This window comes from Salvelinus sp. IW2-2015, linkage group LG19 (genome assembly GCF_002910315.2).
Source record: "Salvelinus sp. IW2-2015 linkage group LG19, ASM291031v2, whole genome shotgun sequence".
NCBI lineage: Eukaryota > Metazoa > Chordata > Actinopteri > Salmoniformes > Salmonidae > Salvelinus > Salvelinus sp. IW2-2015.
In genome coordinates, this window is record NC_036859.1 from 22,445,976 (window position 1) to 22,463,458 (window position 17,483).

The 17,483-nt window shown below is 39.4% G+C and overlaps 1 protein-coding gene across 2 annotated transcripts; it reads right to left on the minus strand.

Moving 5' to 3' along the window:
• Positions 1 to 2,125: 2,125 nt before the first annotated feature.
• LOC111979409 (E3 ubiquitin-protein ligase COP1) lies at positions 2,126 to 11,892 on the minus strand. Of its 2 annotated transcripts, none has more exons than XM_024009924.2 (20): positions 11,195 to 11,892; positions 10,838 to 10,897; positions 10,579 to 10,676; positions 10,279 to 10,343; positions 9,823 to 9,942; positions 9,348 to 9,416; positions 9,172 to 9,231; positions 8,875 to 8,966; positions 8,632 to 8,692; positions 8,248 to 8,362; positions 7,796 to 7,931; positions 6,792 to 6,935; positions 6,449 to 6,557; positions 5,979 to 6,057; positions 5,707 to 5,823; positions 5,445 to 5,562; positions 5,136 to 5,260; positions 4,686 to 4,846; positions 3,849 to 3,893; positions 2,126 to 2,622 (listed from the first exon to the last, which is right to left on the minus strand). In XM_024009924.2, the coding sequence occupies exons 1-20, from the start codon at positions 11,536 to 11,538 to the stop codon at positions 2,605 to 2,607; spliced, it is 2,136 nt and encodes a 711-aa protein (XP_023865692.1). In that variant the 5' UTR covers positions 11,539 to 11,892; the 3' UTR covers positions 2,126 to 2,604. The 2 variants fall into 2 exon arrangements, with proteins under 2 accessions (XP_023865692.1, XP_023865691.1); XM_024009923.2 differs by having other exon boundaries at positions 5,979 to 6,060.
• Between the last annotated feature and the right edge of the window lie 5,591 nt (positions 11,893 to 17,483).

Below are 17,483 nucleotides of genomic sequence, written 5' to 3' on the forward strand. Positions count from 1 at the left end.
GTCGGGCACTGATGTTGGGTGATTAGGCCTTCAGCATTGTCATGCTGAAACAGGAAAGGGCCTTTCCCAAACTTTTGCCACAATTTTGGAGCAACAGTATCGTCTAGAATGTCTTTGTATGCTGCAGCTTAAAAATGATCCTTCACTGGAACTAAGGGGCCTAGACCGAACCATGAAAACAGCCCCAGACCATTATTCCTCCTCCACCAAACTTTACAGTTGGCACTATGCATTCGGGCAGGTAGCGTTCTCCTGGCATCCTCCAAACCCAGATTCCTCTGTCAGACTGGCGAGGCGTGATTAATTACTCCAGATAAGGCGTTTCCACTGCTCCAGAGTCCAATGGCGGAGAGCTTTCCACCACTCCAGCCAATGCTTGGCATTGCGCATGGTGAACTTATGCTTGTGTGCGGCTGCTTGGCAATGGAAGCCCAATTCATGAAGCTCCAGACGAACAGTTCTTGTGCTGACATTGCTTCCAGAGGTAGTTTGGAACTCGGTAGTGAGTGTTGCAACCGAAGACAGACGATTTTTACTCACTACACGCTTCAGCACTCGGCGGTCCCGTTCTGTGAGATTGTGTGGTCTACCTCTTCACCGCTGAGCCATTGTTGCTCCTAGATCTTTCCACTTCACAATAACAGCACTTAGAGTTGACCGGGGCAGCTCTAGCAGGGCAGAAATTTGAACAAATGACTTGTTGGAAAGTGGCATCCTATGACGGTGCCACGTTGAAAGTCACCGCACTCTTCAGTAAGGCCATTCTACTGCCAATGTTTGTCTAAGAAGATTGAATGACTGTGCGCTCAATTTTATACACCTGAGCAACAGGTGTGGCTGAAATAGCTGAATCCACTAATTTGAAGGGGTGTCCACATACTTTTGAATATATAGTGTATGTGTACTTCGACAACGTAAGTAATTTATGTCAACAAAGTCTGCTGAATTGAGAGAGAGAAAGAGATGAGATGCCCCATGGTGTGATTGACAGCTGGGTCCTATTTTCTCTCCCTAAAATGGAATATAATGATGTTCTCAGGCTGTGACTCCGGGGGACTCTGTAAGCTCACCCACAGAGAGGCGGTGCTACATGAAGGACTCCTGAGGAGCATCTTCAAGCACACGGTCCACTTTAAAGGATTGCAGTAAGTCCACTCTATAGGGTTGCAGTAAGAGAGGAGGATGGCTGTTACCATGGTGCTGCATGGGGAGAAAATTGAGCTAGAAGAGCTGTGCTGGAGTGGAATGGTGGAAAAATCGAAAAATATCTGATAAAAGGGATAGTCATGTGTTACATAAGTTAATCACCTTCTGATAACTGACAATTGCTGACTCTTATACCAGCAAAAGAAAGAATCTGCTCACTCAGTTAATAATTTAAGTTACAAGCCATGGGAATTGAGGGGTAGAACTAAACACGTACAAATAATGAATTAGAGTCAAAGTAGGATGAAACGGAAAATGAAATTATTTTCTGTATATAATACTTAGACAGGAACTCAAGGGGTGACAATGAAAACAGTCCTGCAAATAACTAATGTTAAATTCATTGTTCAAGGAAGCTGTCCCATACAAATTGTGAAGATATCAAAGTAATCAAGATAAGACGCAACTGTGAAAGTCAGGGAACAGACTACTTAATTTCAGTCTTACGTTCCTCCTTTTTAAACCAAGAATAACTCAATGCAAAGAAAGTTCTCTGCAAATAATTTATTTAGGTATACAAATACAGAACATCTCTTGGTCATTTCTCAGAAAATAGGTACATCTTGGCATTCTAGCAAATCCACTTGATTTCATGTGTTGGACGTGTTCTGGTTGCAACATGTATCATGATTTAATACAAAATGAAAGTATTTTGGAGACAGGATTTGTATTATCAAATACATGTTCACTGACAAAAGAGAAATATACTGTAACATGAGTGAAATGTCTCGAAGTCATTAGTCAATCTTCCATTGCATTTTCAAACTCAAAATTCTTGACTCTAGCCATGCCACTGAAAGCTTGATTGCAGAAAGAAAACAAGTCCAGTTAAAAGATGTTGCCATTGCTTGAAACATCAAACAGTCTAAACATAGGGGTAAACCAAAGACTATTGAAAAGGATGACAGATGTATACATTGGGTTGAAAATGCATTCATACAATGAGTTATTTTGCATTTTATTTTGACTTGTGCTTTGGCCTGCAACTTAGCTTCTTGCTGGATGTACCTCTAATGAAATACATTTAACAAGTTTATTAAAAAGAACACATATCAATTAAATTTCAAATCATGTTAAGAGATGTTCTATTAGTCATTAACTTTATTCAAATAGAGGCTTTCAAAAGATGAATCTACTTTTGTGCAGAAAAGCCCTCAATCTCATTCTGAATTACATACATCCACAATCCTAGTGTATGATGTACTCAAAGTCTTTTCCAAAGTATTCTTGCTCATTAAAATCAAATGACTTTGGTTTTATTAATTCTCCCAATCTGGTAAGCACCTCAGATCTAGAATTGCAAAGTTTCTATTTGACCAAGAACCTATACGCTCCAATCCCCGGACTGGCCATGAAAGAGCCGTAGTTTCCAGAGGCTTTGATGAGATCTGATGGACCTTAAACAAGCTCAAGTACCTATAGAGAGAGAAAAATACAGGTGAGCAGAAAGAATAAACCATGTAGCCCACATTTTTCCTAGGCTGAAAAACCTGATACACTTCACGCAGCCACTCCAAAAAATCCAATGACAAACTTAATGACGTCCTCCAGTGATTTTTTAAAATGTTCCTGTTGAAAAGTGATAACCCAAGTATACATACAGTAAAGTACGCACACTAAAGGGTAAAGAGCAAAATAGTGGTTTTTAGACTAACTTCAAGTAGGGCATTCACYAGTTGGTTTGATGGGAAGTTGTGATGTCAAAGAGGAGCAATAGAGTACAAAAGAGGAAATATATTTTGTTCTTCTGTATTAGGCAATGTCATCTCTAAACCTCCCCTCCCCCCAGATATGTTTATTGCGGATCTACACTGATCTCAAAAACGACCTCTCCAGAATCCATATGACAGAAATCCGTCGCAGTGACGGAGATCTTTAACCCCCGAGTTCCCAAACTAGAGAAAGACCATGCTAAATACATTAGCAGAGTCCAGGGCCCGGTTTCCCAAAAGCATCTTAAGGCTAAGAACCTTAGTAGGAGCATCGTTAAATATCCGAGATGGGCCATCTCTTTGTTATCCATCTCTCTGTGACTGCCAATAACTTCAGAACAAAGTTAACAAATGTTGCCAATGTCTTCGCAATTGATATAAACAAGCAATGTATTATAAAATGATAATTCAAATGAAAAATGTTAATGCAGTCATCTTGAATTAACAGTTGACTATAGGCCTATTTCAATCACATTGAAATACATTTCATGTTCAATCAATTGTTCTATTTTGCTATATGGAGGCTACTGTCTGCAATTTGTCTTAACATATGTCATGAAGTGTAGCCTAACGTGTGCAATGACGTGCCAAATTGGTGATTAAGTGCACTATTATAGAGTAAGCATTAGAATAAGCCGCCTGACTATTTGCAGCTGTAGGTGATATCTAGGAGCTGATCCATCGTCAGTATTGTGAAATAATTCTAATGTTAAAGGTAAGATTTGAATGGAGAAAGCTGATCTGAGAGCAGCACTCTCTTTCGATCCCAACAGTATCAACTCATGCTCCAACAACGCACTTAGCGACCATTCTCTCTGCATGGTGTTTTGGGAAACTCATGTTACATCTTCAGCTGTCTTCAACACTCGTAAGCTTAAGTTCATCACTATTGGGAAACTGGGCCGAGTAAAATACAATCACAAAACAAACCTTGATTGTTCCTTGACTGTTTGCAGCAATCAGCACATTGGACTCCTACAAGAGAGGACACAAACCATGAAACTGTTAAATTGGTACTCATGGTTGATTGACACCATTATTATWAAATTTCTTGATTATGCTTTTACTAAATGACAAATGTGGCCTTAAAGAGTCTGTATAAATGTATCCATAACATTCAAACGATATCATCTGGTAATTAACTTCTCATTTGGTGGATAACATTTTTTTTAAATTCAGTACAAAGAGAAAGGAACGATGTTGCTACCTCACTCGCCAAACAAGGTCCATGAATTAAGGAGTAAACTGAAGAGGAAATTCAGCTACTCTTGGAGAGGTCGTTATTAAAATGCTTCATTATTGCTGAAACCAACGCGTTTCGACCCATAGCCTTCATTAGGGTTTTTCAAAAGGTGGTTAATTTAAGCAYTGACAGTGTATGACTGTTGCCAGGTATTTCAACCCTGTGTTTTTCTATTTACCAACCATGGAAATTGTAGGTGAGTTGATGCGTTTGGGATTATGAACATTATTTTAGACCAAACTGTTTGTGTTTTGAGCCATTCTTGTGTGGCAGTTACTTGTCCTTGGGTGAGAGAGTAATAACATGCTCCACTGGACAGTGGTGTCCTTCTGCCTGGAGGAACGCCCTAGTTTCTTATAGACCCTAGACTGGGACCATTATTAAGGTCACAAGAGAGGCATTTGTTGTCAGAAAATATTTAGTTTGCAGCCATTTCGAGAGGCGTAACCGTAACGCAGACATATAAAGAGGATATCAGACATGAATCCCCACTGATCTGACTGACACACAGTTCTCTCACTCACCCCGTCAGGCATAGCTCTCCAGCATACAGCGCTGACAAACTCGTTGGTGTCATCCTCTTTCTTGTCTTTATCCAACACACTCTTCACAGTGTCAAACTTGAATGTCAGCAGTGTCTTGGACAGCCCCTTGTAGTAGAGATAAAGTGAGTTGTTCTCACTTCCTGCAGAGAGAAGAATGATTGAACTCCAAAATCTGGCAGTATATCAGATCTTTTAGTACCATATCATATCAAAGTACTCACTACATTTGAAAGCACCCAAAATGCATTCTTAAACAACTGAACACATCCACGATTGGTCAATCAATAGACTGTCCACAAACACATTAAATCTAAAACCATATATGAATGTCAATCTGATTGTGTCAATCTGAGTAAAAGCATTTTCACATCCACTGAAGGACTTTTCCAGCACCACACAGCATGCTGCTGTCAATGTGGTCCCACTTACCACARGCAACATAGTCTCCATTGGAGGCAAGGCCAACAAAGTTCTTCTCATTGATGTGGCCCTTGAATGAGCGCAAGCAGTGGGGCTTGTTTACATTCCACAGCTTTAGCTGGCTGTCTGTTGAGCTGTGTGATACAGAGGAGGAATTATGAAGGCAGAACAGCAGAACATGCACTTCGACTACCAAATATGGTCTTTATCAGATCAGGGACCTAATAGGAAAATGCTGTGACATTTTGGGGAACATTTACAATATGGTCAAATGTAAAGTGTGACATCTCTGAATGTAATTTGATTGAGTTGACTTACGCAGATACAATTTCCTCTCCGTTGACAAACTTAGCATAGGACACAGCTTTCCTGTGACCTTTGAACACCATGATGGGCTGTTTAGTGTTGCGGAGGTCGTAGTAGTGGACACAGTGGTCTGTGAGAAAACACAGAAAATGACAGTAGTAAAAAAAATCAACATTTTTTTACAAAGTGCAATGCATGTTTCAATTCATCCTTCACCCAAATCAAGACCTTGGAAAAGGTTTGGAAGAAGAAGTAGCATCACAGATCAACCGACCTGCACATCCAAAAGCAAGGTGATACCTCGATGTCGGACTGAACTTTACACAGCACACATTTGCTTTGGCCTCGATGCTGGCGACTGAATTGTCAAGGTTGGTAGACCATAACTTCACTGAAAGAAACAAAAACCAGATGCAAACCTAGATTAATAACAAAACACCAGAGATGTTGAGACTGGCAATATGTTCCCTTTAAACCCAGCAGGCATCTTGTTTATTAGGACCTTGGGAGAAGTGCAAACAAACAACTGCATCGTTTCAACATTACCTTTCGCATCATCAGAACCAGAGGCTAGAAGCTTGGGATCCATGAGGTTGAAATCGACACTCCAACATCTTTTCTCATGCTCCTGGAGGAACATCACAGGTGTGAAACAAACATAACTGACTTTTATAACTGAATAGATTTCCATCTATAGAGCAGTGTAAATTCCACCATAGCTAAAATCTCACTAGCCCAAGAATACTGGGGTACATACTTTAGCAAAGGTTTACTTTGAAGACAGAGTGGATGAAATATGTATTTCATACAGTACATCTGCAACAGTGTCTGTTTCCATTTAGTAATGGATTGAGTGTAGTGTCCAAAGAAAATCAAACAAAGGTAAAAGCTTCTGGGTATAGTAGGAGGCCTTAGCAGCAACAATATCCACAGCTGTGGTTTGTTTGTTCCATTGTATTAGAGTAGTTGTATTTGAAAGGGGGGAACCTCGGGGAATGAGCGCGCCAGGTGCATACCTGATAGACCTTTGACCTTTGGCCAGTGAAACCATCCCACAGGATGACTGTTCCCTCGTAGTCGCTGCTAGCCAACAGATTCTTGTGGTAGCTGCTCCAGCTGATACAGCTGAAATACAAAACGCATGGGGATGTAAGAGCCGAGACCTGTTCTTCCATGTTTCTATGAGGATTAATGATTATCCTAGATAAAGAAAACAGATCCATAAAATCTATAACAGCATTTAAAAAAATACCCAGAATAGGGAACCCACTAAGGTAATGAACATTGTTTAAAAGTGTGTCATTTCTAGTGTAATACAGAGATGGTAATTCTCAACGTTAAGACAGGTTGAAAGGTCACCTGATTTTGGAGTTGCACGTCATTTCATTGACAGGGTAATGAATGTCCACAGCATCCTGGATCACCGTTCCATACTCAAACACCTTGATTTTCTTGGTGACGCCAGCGATGGCAAAGTAATCACAGTCACGATCAAATTCAATGCTGCAGAAACAAGAGCGCAAAACATCAACCTCAATAGCCAATAAGAAGTCACATCAAACAAGTAACAATGGTGAATTTAGTTGCGTGCAATGTAACATTATTTCATAAGAAGCATGGTAGCATCTTAAATGGCCCCCTATTCTCTATAGAGTGCACTACTTTTTACCAGCACTATATAGGGAATGAGGTGCCAACTGTGAACCACACTAAGTCTCCCATCAGATTGCATTAGTACTTTTCCATAGAGATAGAGCTAGCAACAGACACCGTGGTGCCTTCTGCTACACTCTGGTAGCAAATGGAAGATGTATTGTGATACAAGAGCGCTCTCTGTAGGTCAAATTGGATACTAACCATTAGGATGGTGCTAAATCTAACAAAACAATAAACGCAACATGCAACAATTTCAAAGATTTTACTGAGTTACAGTTCATAGAAAAATCAGTCAATTTAAATAAATTCATTAGGCCCTAATCTATGGATCTCCCATTTGGGAGCCAGGCCCACCCAATCAGAATGAGTTTTTCCCCACAGAAGGGGTTTATTACAGATAGAAATACAACGTTGGAGGCAGCTTATGGTAGAGAAATTAACATTTAAATCTCTGGCAATAGCTCTGGTGGACATTCCAGCAGTCAGCATGCCAATTGCACGCTCCCTCAAAACTTGATGGATTATCTTGGCAAAGAAGAAATGCTCACCAACAGGGATGCTTTTTGTGCATATAAAAATCCCAGACATTTTCCTTCTGTTGTTTGTTCATGAAACCAACACTTCACATGTTGCATTTATATTTTTGTTCAGTATAATTAGCTAAGCCATCAAAGGCTTTGTGTTTGACAGTTGAGGGTTGACGTTACCTAGAGACAATACTGGAGCCGTTGTAGAGATCACTAGCATAAGACAGGGTCGCCAACGGCCGCACAGAGTTGTACCGTGTGAACTTTGAGAGACACTCCATGAAATCATCCAGTTGATTTAGGTTCCTGCTGTCATCTAAAACAAGACATGACAAACAATAACTATCTAACCCTGAACACCATTAGAAAGTAAACCATGTTTTAGTTGTTTATTATCAGATTCGTCCTTATGTCTTGCGAGCGCCATGCAAGTCAGCCAGAGGGCAGGAGCCTCAAGCCTAAAATAGATTCTGCAAGATAATGCAGCTCAGTCAGCTAAAAGTTAAACCTAGAGGGTTGTTGTTACGGTAATTTGTGGAAGATGCCATCACCCTTCCTCTTTTGGAATACAAGGACATTACTTTACCCAGAGAAGCCTTTTAAGTAAAAGTCGACGTAAACCTAGAGGGTACCTGTTAATCGGGTCATCCGGTTAGAGAAGTAGCATTGCTCCAGATCTTCAAAGTGCGCTGTGAGCCTCTTTCTGCGTGAAGCCAGAGTACTGTTGTACCACGTTTGCCTCTTACCCTTTGGTAAAATAGAAAAGACACAGACAGACACTAAACACATGCATCTGCAGAATGTGAACCTGAACCACCAACATCAATGATTCACAATGGCTGTGTCTCGATTCTCCAACCTTCTCCCAAAGTGTAAACTTGCACACTTTCTTGCATGGATTTAACAACACACCACCCAATGCTTACACCAATCCTATGCTTTTAAATCCATGACTAGAAGAGTGGAGAACAGGGATGCAGCCTATGGCTCAGAAAACTAAAGTGGGTCAGACTTACCTGGGAAGTTCCACCAAAACCTGGTGGTTGACTCACATACTCTGTCGAATCGATAAGACTACTGTAAAGGCAAGAATTTGTTCGTTACCGTAAATATATATCAGTGTCTCCTGTAAAAGCTCAAACTTTTCACAACGTTTAAAGGAAATTCCTACAAAGATCCCAAATGTATATTCTGAGTCAGATAATTACTTTGGTCCTTTCACAAGACTAACTAAAGAACAGGACAGAATTTTGTTTTACCTGGGTGCAGGTGAGGGAGCCTCGAAATTGGGCACAGTGCTGTCCAAGTTACGATCCATGTCACTCATTGGTGAGTACAGTCCACTCATTTCCTAGAAAATGCACAATGTATTTCGTTTTTTTTTTTTACTCCTCAACAGACAGCCTTTACCTGCATTTCTGAGGCCGTTTTTCTGGGACACAGAGTTTTTGTCCAGGACTAGGCTTAARCTGTGTCAAGGAAACCAGATCTCTGACTTCTAATCCATTTCAGGAGGACAGAAATGTTAGGATAGCTAGCCATGTATATTATTTTACCTCAACACGCTTGATATCCTCCTCCAAAAAGTTTAGCTCCTTCTGCAACTGCTCCAGTTGCTGAATGGTAAAACACAATGTCACTCAATAACTAATGGTTATTTCCTCACATAGATTACTACTGTAAGTAAATATTGAAACATTAAGATGAGATCCAAAACAGATATGGGGCACACCTCTCTTTTATTTCTTCTTGCTTCTTTGAGGAATTCCATTAAGATCTGACGTTGAGCAGCTTGTGATTCCTATGGGAATAAACAGACAGAGTTAATGGTCAATCAAGGTATGACTACAAAACCACTTAATAGGATTAATTAAATGTAATGTTATGAATAAACAAAAGAAAGTGTATATTTGATCTGCAGTTATTTTTMGGGGGGTTCAAGTTTCAACTTTATTTGTCCCAGAGGGCAAATGGTTTTGCAGCAAGGAGCGCATTAGAAGAAATACCTTGCTGCTGGTCGCTGCACGAGCATGSACACCTGGGTTCGATAAGGGGCTATGTTATGGTTAATGTGGTATAGTTTCGGTGAGGTTATGGTAAAGGTTAGGGAAAGGCATAAAAGTTAACATTMGGTGAGTGTCCCGCTGTCCGCCCACCATTCATTTTCTGCTGGTTAAATATATAGTGCTTAAACAAAATATGCATACCGCTTCCAGCTGTTTCTTTTTCTGAACAAGGAGTTCCAGCATCAAGTTGACATTAGCAAGATCTAGGTTTTCTTGGTCTGTGCCCAGGACGTCTTGAAACACTTGCCATCTTGACCCATTCTAAAAACAGGAGAAATATACAATTAGGCAGGTACTTTTGGGATATTGGGTTAACTGTTGGGTTCCTTCACTATTAGACCTCATACACACCAACAACAATTGCTAGGGTAAAGTTAATGGCAGTTTCCTGGACAGACTAAGCAGAATCCTGGACTACGAAGCTTTTTCAATTAAGATTCTCCATTGAGCTTGCTTTTAAATTGAAGACCAGGCTAAATCTGTGTCTGAGAAACTGGCCCATAATGTTGTTGTCTGCATTTTGTACTAACATTTGACCCAGGTCTGGTTTCTTGTGCAAGTGTGTGTGTATGAGACCTGATCAGCTGAAGCACTTACCGGATGGTCCATCTTCAGACGTTTTTCATCTGATCTCTGTTTTTGTTTGAGAATAAGTTCATTGACTGTAACAAATCAAAACAAGAGTTAGAATTACTACTGAGGAGGAGTGATGTATTGGAAAGGTTCAAAGATGACTTTTGACCAGGGCCCATACAAAAATAGTCCACCAAATATGGAATAGGTTGCCATTTGGGACAAAGCCGGTGACAAGGCTGTAGGGAAGCTAGCTACACCACAGCCACCAACATATGTAGGACATTGTTTTGAAATCTAATCTATATCAAGAGACAAACCTACCAAGAAAGTTTGGATAGAGCTGATCCACGTTGTCAATGATGTAGTTACATTTTGGGCACCTATTGCTGTCCTCCAAACTCTGGCGAATGCACTTGTAGCTGAACAAAGAAATAGAATGGGAAAACCAGCACAGGGAAAAATGATTGATGCATTGGTGGAGGATACCAAAGGCACTAGTTAATATTGATGAATGGTACTAAAAGCTATAGAAATTAAATGGATGTACTGTAGCCTTGCCAATGTCATCAAGTTTGCTTACCAGAAACTGTGTCCACATTTTGTCATGTGTGCCTCCTCAATCATTTCAAAACAGATCGGGCTATAAAAAAAAAAATCAATGCAACATAATTTGGTTAATTAGGAAAATTAACCTTACTTTTACAGTGTTCAACTATTGAAGTGAGAATAAATAAGTGCGAATAACCAATGAGTCTGGTTTACTGATATGCATTTCTGAGCTTTTGTAACTACCAGGCTAGCTAGCTGCCAAACAGACATTGTAAACAAGAACGCACTCAAATTGAGCTAGCGAGCGACATATAATTAGCAACCTAGACAGCAAGCTATTTAGCTAAACAAGTTCGCCAAGTAGCTAGCATTTTGCAGGAAAACTCACCACACAAAATCGTTGCTTTTATCTTCGTAGGAATTCAAGAGACCATTGTAGAGAGGTGCTTGGTGGAGAGGACGTTTTCTGCTGGTGCCAGATGAGGATGAACTGGGTCTGCTAAGTGTGGCTAAGCTTATTGGAGACTGGACAGCCGCTGCAGGTACGAGCAATCCATCGCCAGTTGTAGCCAGAGTCCGTGAGGGCACAACATTTGAAGAATTGTTCACATTCGCACTGTCGTTACTGCCTACGCTGGTGGCACCGTTAGCATTGGTAGTGCCACCGGTACTGCTGCTACTTGTCCCAGGCCCCGCTCCACCGCCAGTTTGCTGTTGACGGTTGCTTGACATAATTCAAGCCTGATGCCCAACTCTTCCAAGGCCAAAGACTTGTTGTAGTTCACCGCATCCGGGCTCAGCTATTTAGTTAGCTAGCTAGCCAGCTAATGTTAGCTTACTAGCTAATGTGTGCTAGCGAGCTAAGATAAAATAACAATGTACGAATACACACAAGCTCGCTGTTAGCTAACTGCTTTAGATGCAATTGTAAGCTTTTGTCAACAAGTCGACCATAACAAAGTTGCAAGAATTATACAATCTTCACCGCTGTCTGTCTACGTTCAGGGAATTAGAAACCATCTCCTGGATCTCCTCGGTTACCCAGATGTCTGACACCAAACGAACCTACATTCCTGGCAAAGATTCATTACTGCCCCCTACTACGCAGGAGTAGTGCGTTATAGCTGCGAAGGTGAACCCTGCCTGCATTGAATGAATGCACCCACACCAATAAAATAGGAGATGCAACAAAATGTAGAAAATCATTTATATCATGTTTTGTACTTACATCTAGGATAGTATTGTGTTTTTGTGAAGTATGTAATTGACTTTTTATTATTTTGTATACGTACAGTACCAGTCAGAAGTTTGGACACCCTACTCATTCAAGGGTTTTTCTTTATTTGTACTATTTTCTACATTGTAGAATAATAGTGAATACATCAAAACCATGAAATAACAGATATGGAATAATGTAGTAACCAAAAAAGTGTTAAACAAATCTAAATATATTTTATATTTTAGATTCTTTAAAGTAGCCACCCGTTGCCTTGAACTCTGTGAAGCATTTACTTAAACTCTGTGAAGCATTTATTTGGACTGCAAATTCTGAGGCTGGTAACTCTAATGAACTTATCCTCTGCAGCAGAGGTAACTCTGGGTCTTCCTTTCCTGTGGCGGTCCTCATGAGAGCCAGTTTCATCATAGTGCTTGATGGTTTTTGCGACTGCACTTGACGAAACTTTCAAAGTTCTTGAAATGTATCGCATTGCCTGACCTTCATGTCTTAAAGTAGGGATTGACTGTCGTTTCTCTTTGCTTATTTGAGCTGTTTTTGCCATAATATGGACTTGGTCTTTTATCAAATAGAGCTATCTTCTGTATACCAACCCTACCTTGTCACAACACAACTGATTGGCTCAAACACATTCAGAAGAAAAAAAATCCACAAATGTACTTTTAACAAGGCACACCTGTTAATTGAAATGCATTCCAGGCCATGAAGCTGGTTGAGAGAATGCCAAGAGTGTGCAAAGCTTTCATCAAGGCAAAGGGTGGCTACTTTGAAGAATCTCAAATATAAAATATATTTTGATTTGTTTAATAATGTTCTGGTTACTACATTATTCCACATGTGTTATTAAATAGTGTTGATGACTTCACTATTATTCTACAATGTAGAAATMAGCAAAAATAAAGAAAAATCCTTGAATGAGTATGTGTGTCCAAACTTTTGACTGGTACTGTATATACTTTRCACAAAAATCAGTCTGTAAAAATCTGCAAAGGTTAGATATTGACAGTGCCTAGAGAAAGCATTCACATCCCTTTACTTTTTCCATTTCTTTTGTGTTAAAGACCCCATTTGAAATGGATTCAATTGAGATMTTGTGTCACTGGCCTATATGAAATACCCCATAATGTCAAAGTGGAATTATGTTTATAGACATGTTGACAAATTCATAAAAAATGAAAAGCTTAAATGTCTTCAGTCAATAAGTATTCAACCAATTTGTTATGGCAAGCCTAAATAAGTTCAGGAGTAAAAATGTGCTTAAAAACTCACATAATAAATTGCATGGACTCACTCTGCATGCAATAATAGTGTTTAACATGGCTGCAGGTAGCCTATTGGTTAAGAGCGTTGGGTCAGTAACCGAAAGGTGGAAAATCAGTCGATGTGCCCTTGAGCAAGGCACTTAACCCTAATTGCTCATGTAAGTCGTTCTGGATGAGAGRGTCTGCTAAATTACTAAAATATAAAATGTAAAAGGATTTTTGAATGACTACCTCATCTCTGTACCCCAAACATACAATTATCTGGAAGGTCCCTCAGTCAAGTAGTGAATTTCAAACACAGATTCAACCACAAAGGCCGGAGAAGTTTTCCAATGCCTCGCAAAGAAGGGCACCGATRGGTAGATGGGTAAAAAAAAAGCAGACATTGTATATCCCTTTGACCATGGTGAAGTTATTAATTACACATTGGATGGTGTATCAATACACCCAGTCAATGCAAATATACGGGCATCTTTCCTAACTCAGTTTACGGAGAGTAAGGAAACCGGGCAGGGATTTCACCATGAGGCCAAAGGTGACTTTAAAACTGTTACAGAGTTAATGGCTTTGATAGGAGAACTGAGGATGAATCAACAACATTGTAGTTACTCCATAATACTAACCTTATTGACAGAGTGAAAAGAAGGAAGCCTGTACACAATAAAATGTAGCAAAGAAATTAACTGTCCTGAATGTCCTGAATACAAAGCATTATACAGTATATTTTGGCAAATCCAACACAACACATCACGGAGTACCACTCTTCATATTTTCAAGAATAGTGGTGGCTGCATCATGTTATGGATATGTGTGTCATCGGCAAGGACTATGGAGTTTTTTATGATAAAAAGAAACGGAATAGAGCTAAGCACAGGCAAAATCCTAGAGGAAAACCTAGTTCAGTATACTTTCCAACAAACACTGGGAGGCAAATGTACCTTTCATTAGGACAATAACCTAAAACTCAAGTCCAAATATACACTGGAGTTGCTTACCAAGATGACATTGAATGTTCCTGAGTGGCCTAGTTACAGTTTTGACTTCGGCTTGAATATCTATGGCAAGACTTGAAAATAGCTGTCTAGCAATGGTCAACAACAAATTAGACAGAAGAATTTAAATATTGCAAATATTGTACAATCCAGGTGTGCAAAGTTCTGAGAAACTTACCCAGAAAGACTCATAGCTGTATTCGCTTCCAAAGGTGATTCTAACATGTATTGACTCAGGGGTGTGAATATTTATGTAAATGTATTTCTGTATTTCATTTTCAATACATTTGCAAAAAATGCATGACATTTTTTTCTCTCCACTTTATCGTTATGGGGTATTGTGTGTAGATGTGTGAGAGATTTTTTTTTATTTAATAAATGTTGAATTCAGGTTGTAACACAATAAAATGTGGAATAAGTCAAGGGGTATGAATACTTTCTGAAGGCACTATATGTTTTTTGGACGTAAAGTTGTCTTGACAAGTTGTGGAGTTAGTGGTGGTGACCATACCTGCCTCTCATGAAGTTCTGACAGCACACAGCAGAGGGCATGATCACCTCTGTCACACTCCTCATCAAGGCTCATTCACGTGACAAGCAAACCATCTCTGTCCATCCACGCTTTATACTAAAATCTCTTTATTCATTCATCTATTTTCTTATATTAGAAGCAATTGGTGTCCCTGTTTTTCCATATCTACTCTCATTCAGTCAAAGTGGAGTATTGTGCATGTAGGCCTGCACAGCGTTCACAGCAAATAATGTTTCCAGTGTTTTCACTTGTGGAACAGATTTATGAACAGTTCCCTGTGTAATTCAATTAAGATGGAAAAAGGCATACTCAGGCAGAGGAAAAATACTGGATATCTTGTAGAATACATTCGTTTCTCTCAAGGACCACCATGGCAAATGTTTATCCTTCCCTGTTCCTTCCCTTTCAAAACAACCTATCTGATTTGTATGTGCATTCATTTATCTCTATTTATGATATTTTTGTATATCACTGTAGCAAATTCATGCCAAGCAATGTTTTATTGTTAAAAAGGTTGGGGAAAATCCCAAAACAGAGGCTAGAGGTGCAATTATTTAATTTTTTTGCCATGATGCTTAAAAAGTGAAAGGTACAAAAGTGCATAAAGTGAGAAGGTGCTTAGAAACTAAAGTTTATGTTACTTAATCATCATCAAGATAGAACCTACTCTCCGTCATCTCATACAAAAACAATATTAGTACCTTATTGTTGTTCTTGTGTCCTTCTTTCTGCCATAATTAGCATTTGAAACACAACAGAGACAGTATACCTCTCTGAAGTAGCCAATTCTTAATTACAACAAACAGCCAGAATGCATTCACTACTCACACAACAACAAGTAGCCCACACCTGCTACACATGTTTTATCCCTTTACTGTTGATTTCAATGGTTTGTCACTTGTTTTGCTGTGTTTGCAAAGCAACATTATAATTTCACTTGGTAAATTCCCTATTAATAAAGGCCCTGTGCAGTTAAAAACATGATTTCCTGTTTTTTTTGTTCTTGATGCTATTTCCACACTATGAGGTTCGAAATAACACTCTGAAAATGTGAAAATGATATATAGACCTAAGATTGTTCTGCAATTAGGCAAACGTTCTATACATAACTTTTTTCAATTTATGAAAATGCTYTCAATTATTTTTGTTTGAAGTTGGATTGAACAGTGTAAAACAATCAGAATGGAGAAATCCCCATTGAAATCATGTATAATTTATGTTTTGCAACCCTAGGGCCATGCACTGCTCATAAAGCATATTTTATTATTAAAAAACATAAAATACCGTCAAATAACATTATACCATCAAAACTGTGAAAAATATCACCCTGCTCTATCCCCAAATAATTGTTTTACCTTTGACTGTTGATTGGGTTACCACTTACCAATATTTTTTCTGTCACAGCATTCTATAATCACAAGGTAAGGTGGGAGAGGGCAGTGAATATTCCGTTTCAATCTAGCAAATTATGGTATAGATATCAACGTTTTTCCGATGTAGTGCAGCTCATATTTTGTTTGTCTGTCCATTTCTTTCTGCAGACAAGCTCCCCAACCCATCCAGGATGGGTTCCCTGGGCATCCCGGAGCTGGACCCTAATGTACTACACAGACTGCAGTACCACTCTGTTCTTACGACCCAGATAGCCCCAGCACCAACTGACAAAGGTCCTATAGGTCAGATACCTGTAAGGACTACCAATGTCTTGTTTTGGTCATTCAGCCAATCACAGATAGATGAGTAGCCCCTGTCAATTGACAACTCCTTATAAATCTTTCAAAGGGCATGATTTAGCCACCACATGTACTGAAAAAGAGTAATATACTGTATAGACCCAAGATTGTTCTGCTATGGGAAAAAAGTTGTATACAGTTGAAGTCAGAAGTTCACATACACCTTAGCCAAATATATTTAAACTCAGTTTTTCACAATTCCTGACATTTAATCCTGGTAAAAATTCCCTGTTTTAGGTCTGTTAGGATCACCACTTTATTTTAAGAATGTGAAATATCAAAATAATAGTAGAGAGAATTATTTCTTTCAGCTTTTATTTCTTTCATCACATTCCCAGTGGGTCAGAAGTTAACATACACTCAATTAGTATTTGGTAGAATTGCCTTTAAATTGTTTAACTTGGGTCAAACTTTTCTGGTAGCCTTCCACAAGCTTCCTACAATAAGTTGGGTGAATTTTGGCCCATTCCTCCTGACAGAGCTGGTGTAACTGAGTCGGGTTTGTAGGCCTCCTTGCTCACACACACTTTTTCAGTTCTGCCCACAAATTGTCTATAGGATGGAGGTCAGGGCTTTGTGATGGCCATTCCAATACCTTGACTTTGTTGTCCTTAAGCCACAACTTTGGAAGTATGCTTGTGATCATTGTCCATTTGGAAGACCCATTTGCAACCAAGCTTTAACTTCCTGACTGATGTCTTGAGATGTTGCTTCAATATATCCACCTAATTTTCCTTCCTCATGTTGCCATCTATTTTGTGAAGAGCACCAGTCCCACCTGCAGCAAAGCACCCCCACAACATGATGCTGCTACCCCCGTGCTTCATGGTTGGGATGGTGTTCTTCAGATTGCAAGCCTCCCCCTTTTTCCTCCAAACATAACAATGGTCATTATGGTCAAACAGTTCTATTTTWGTTTCA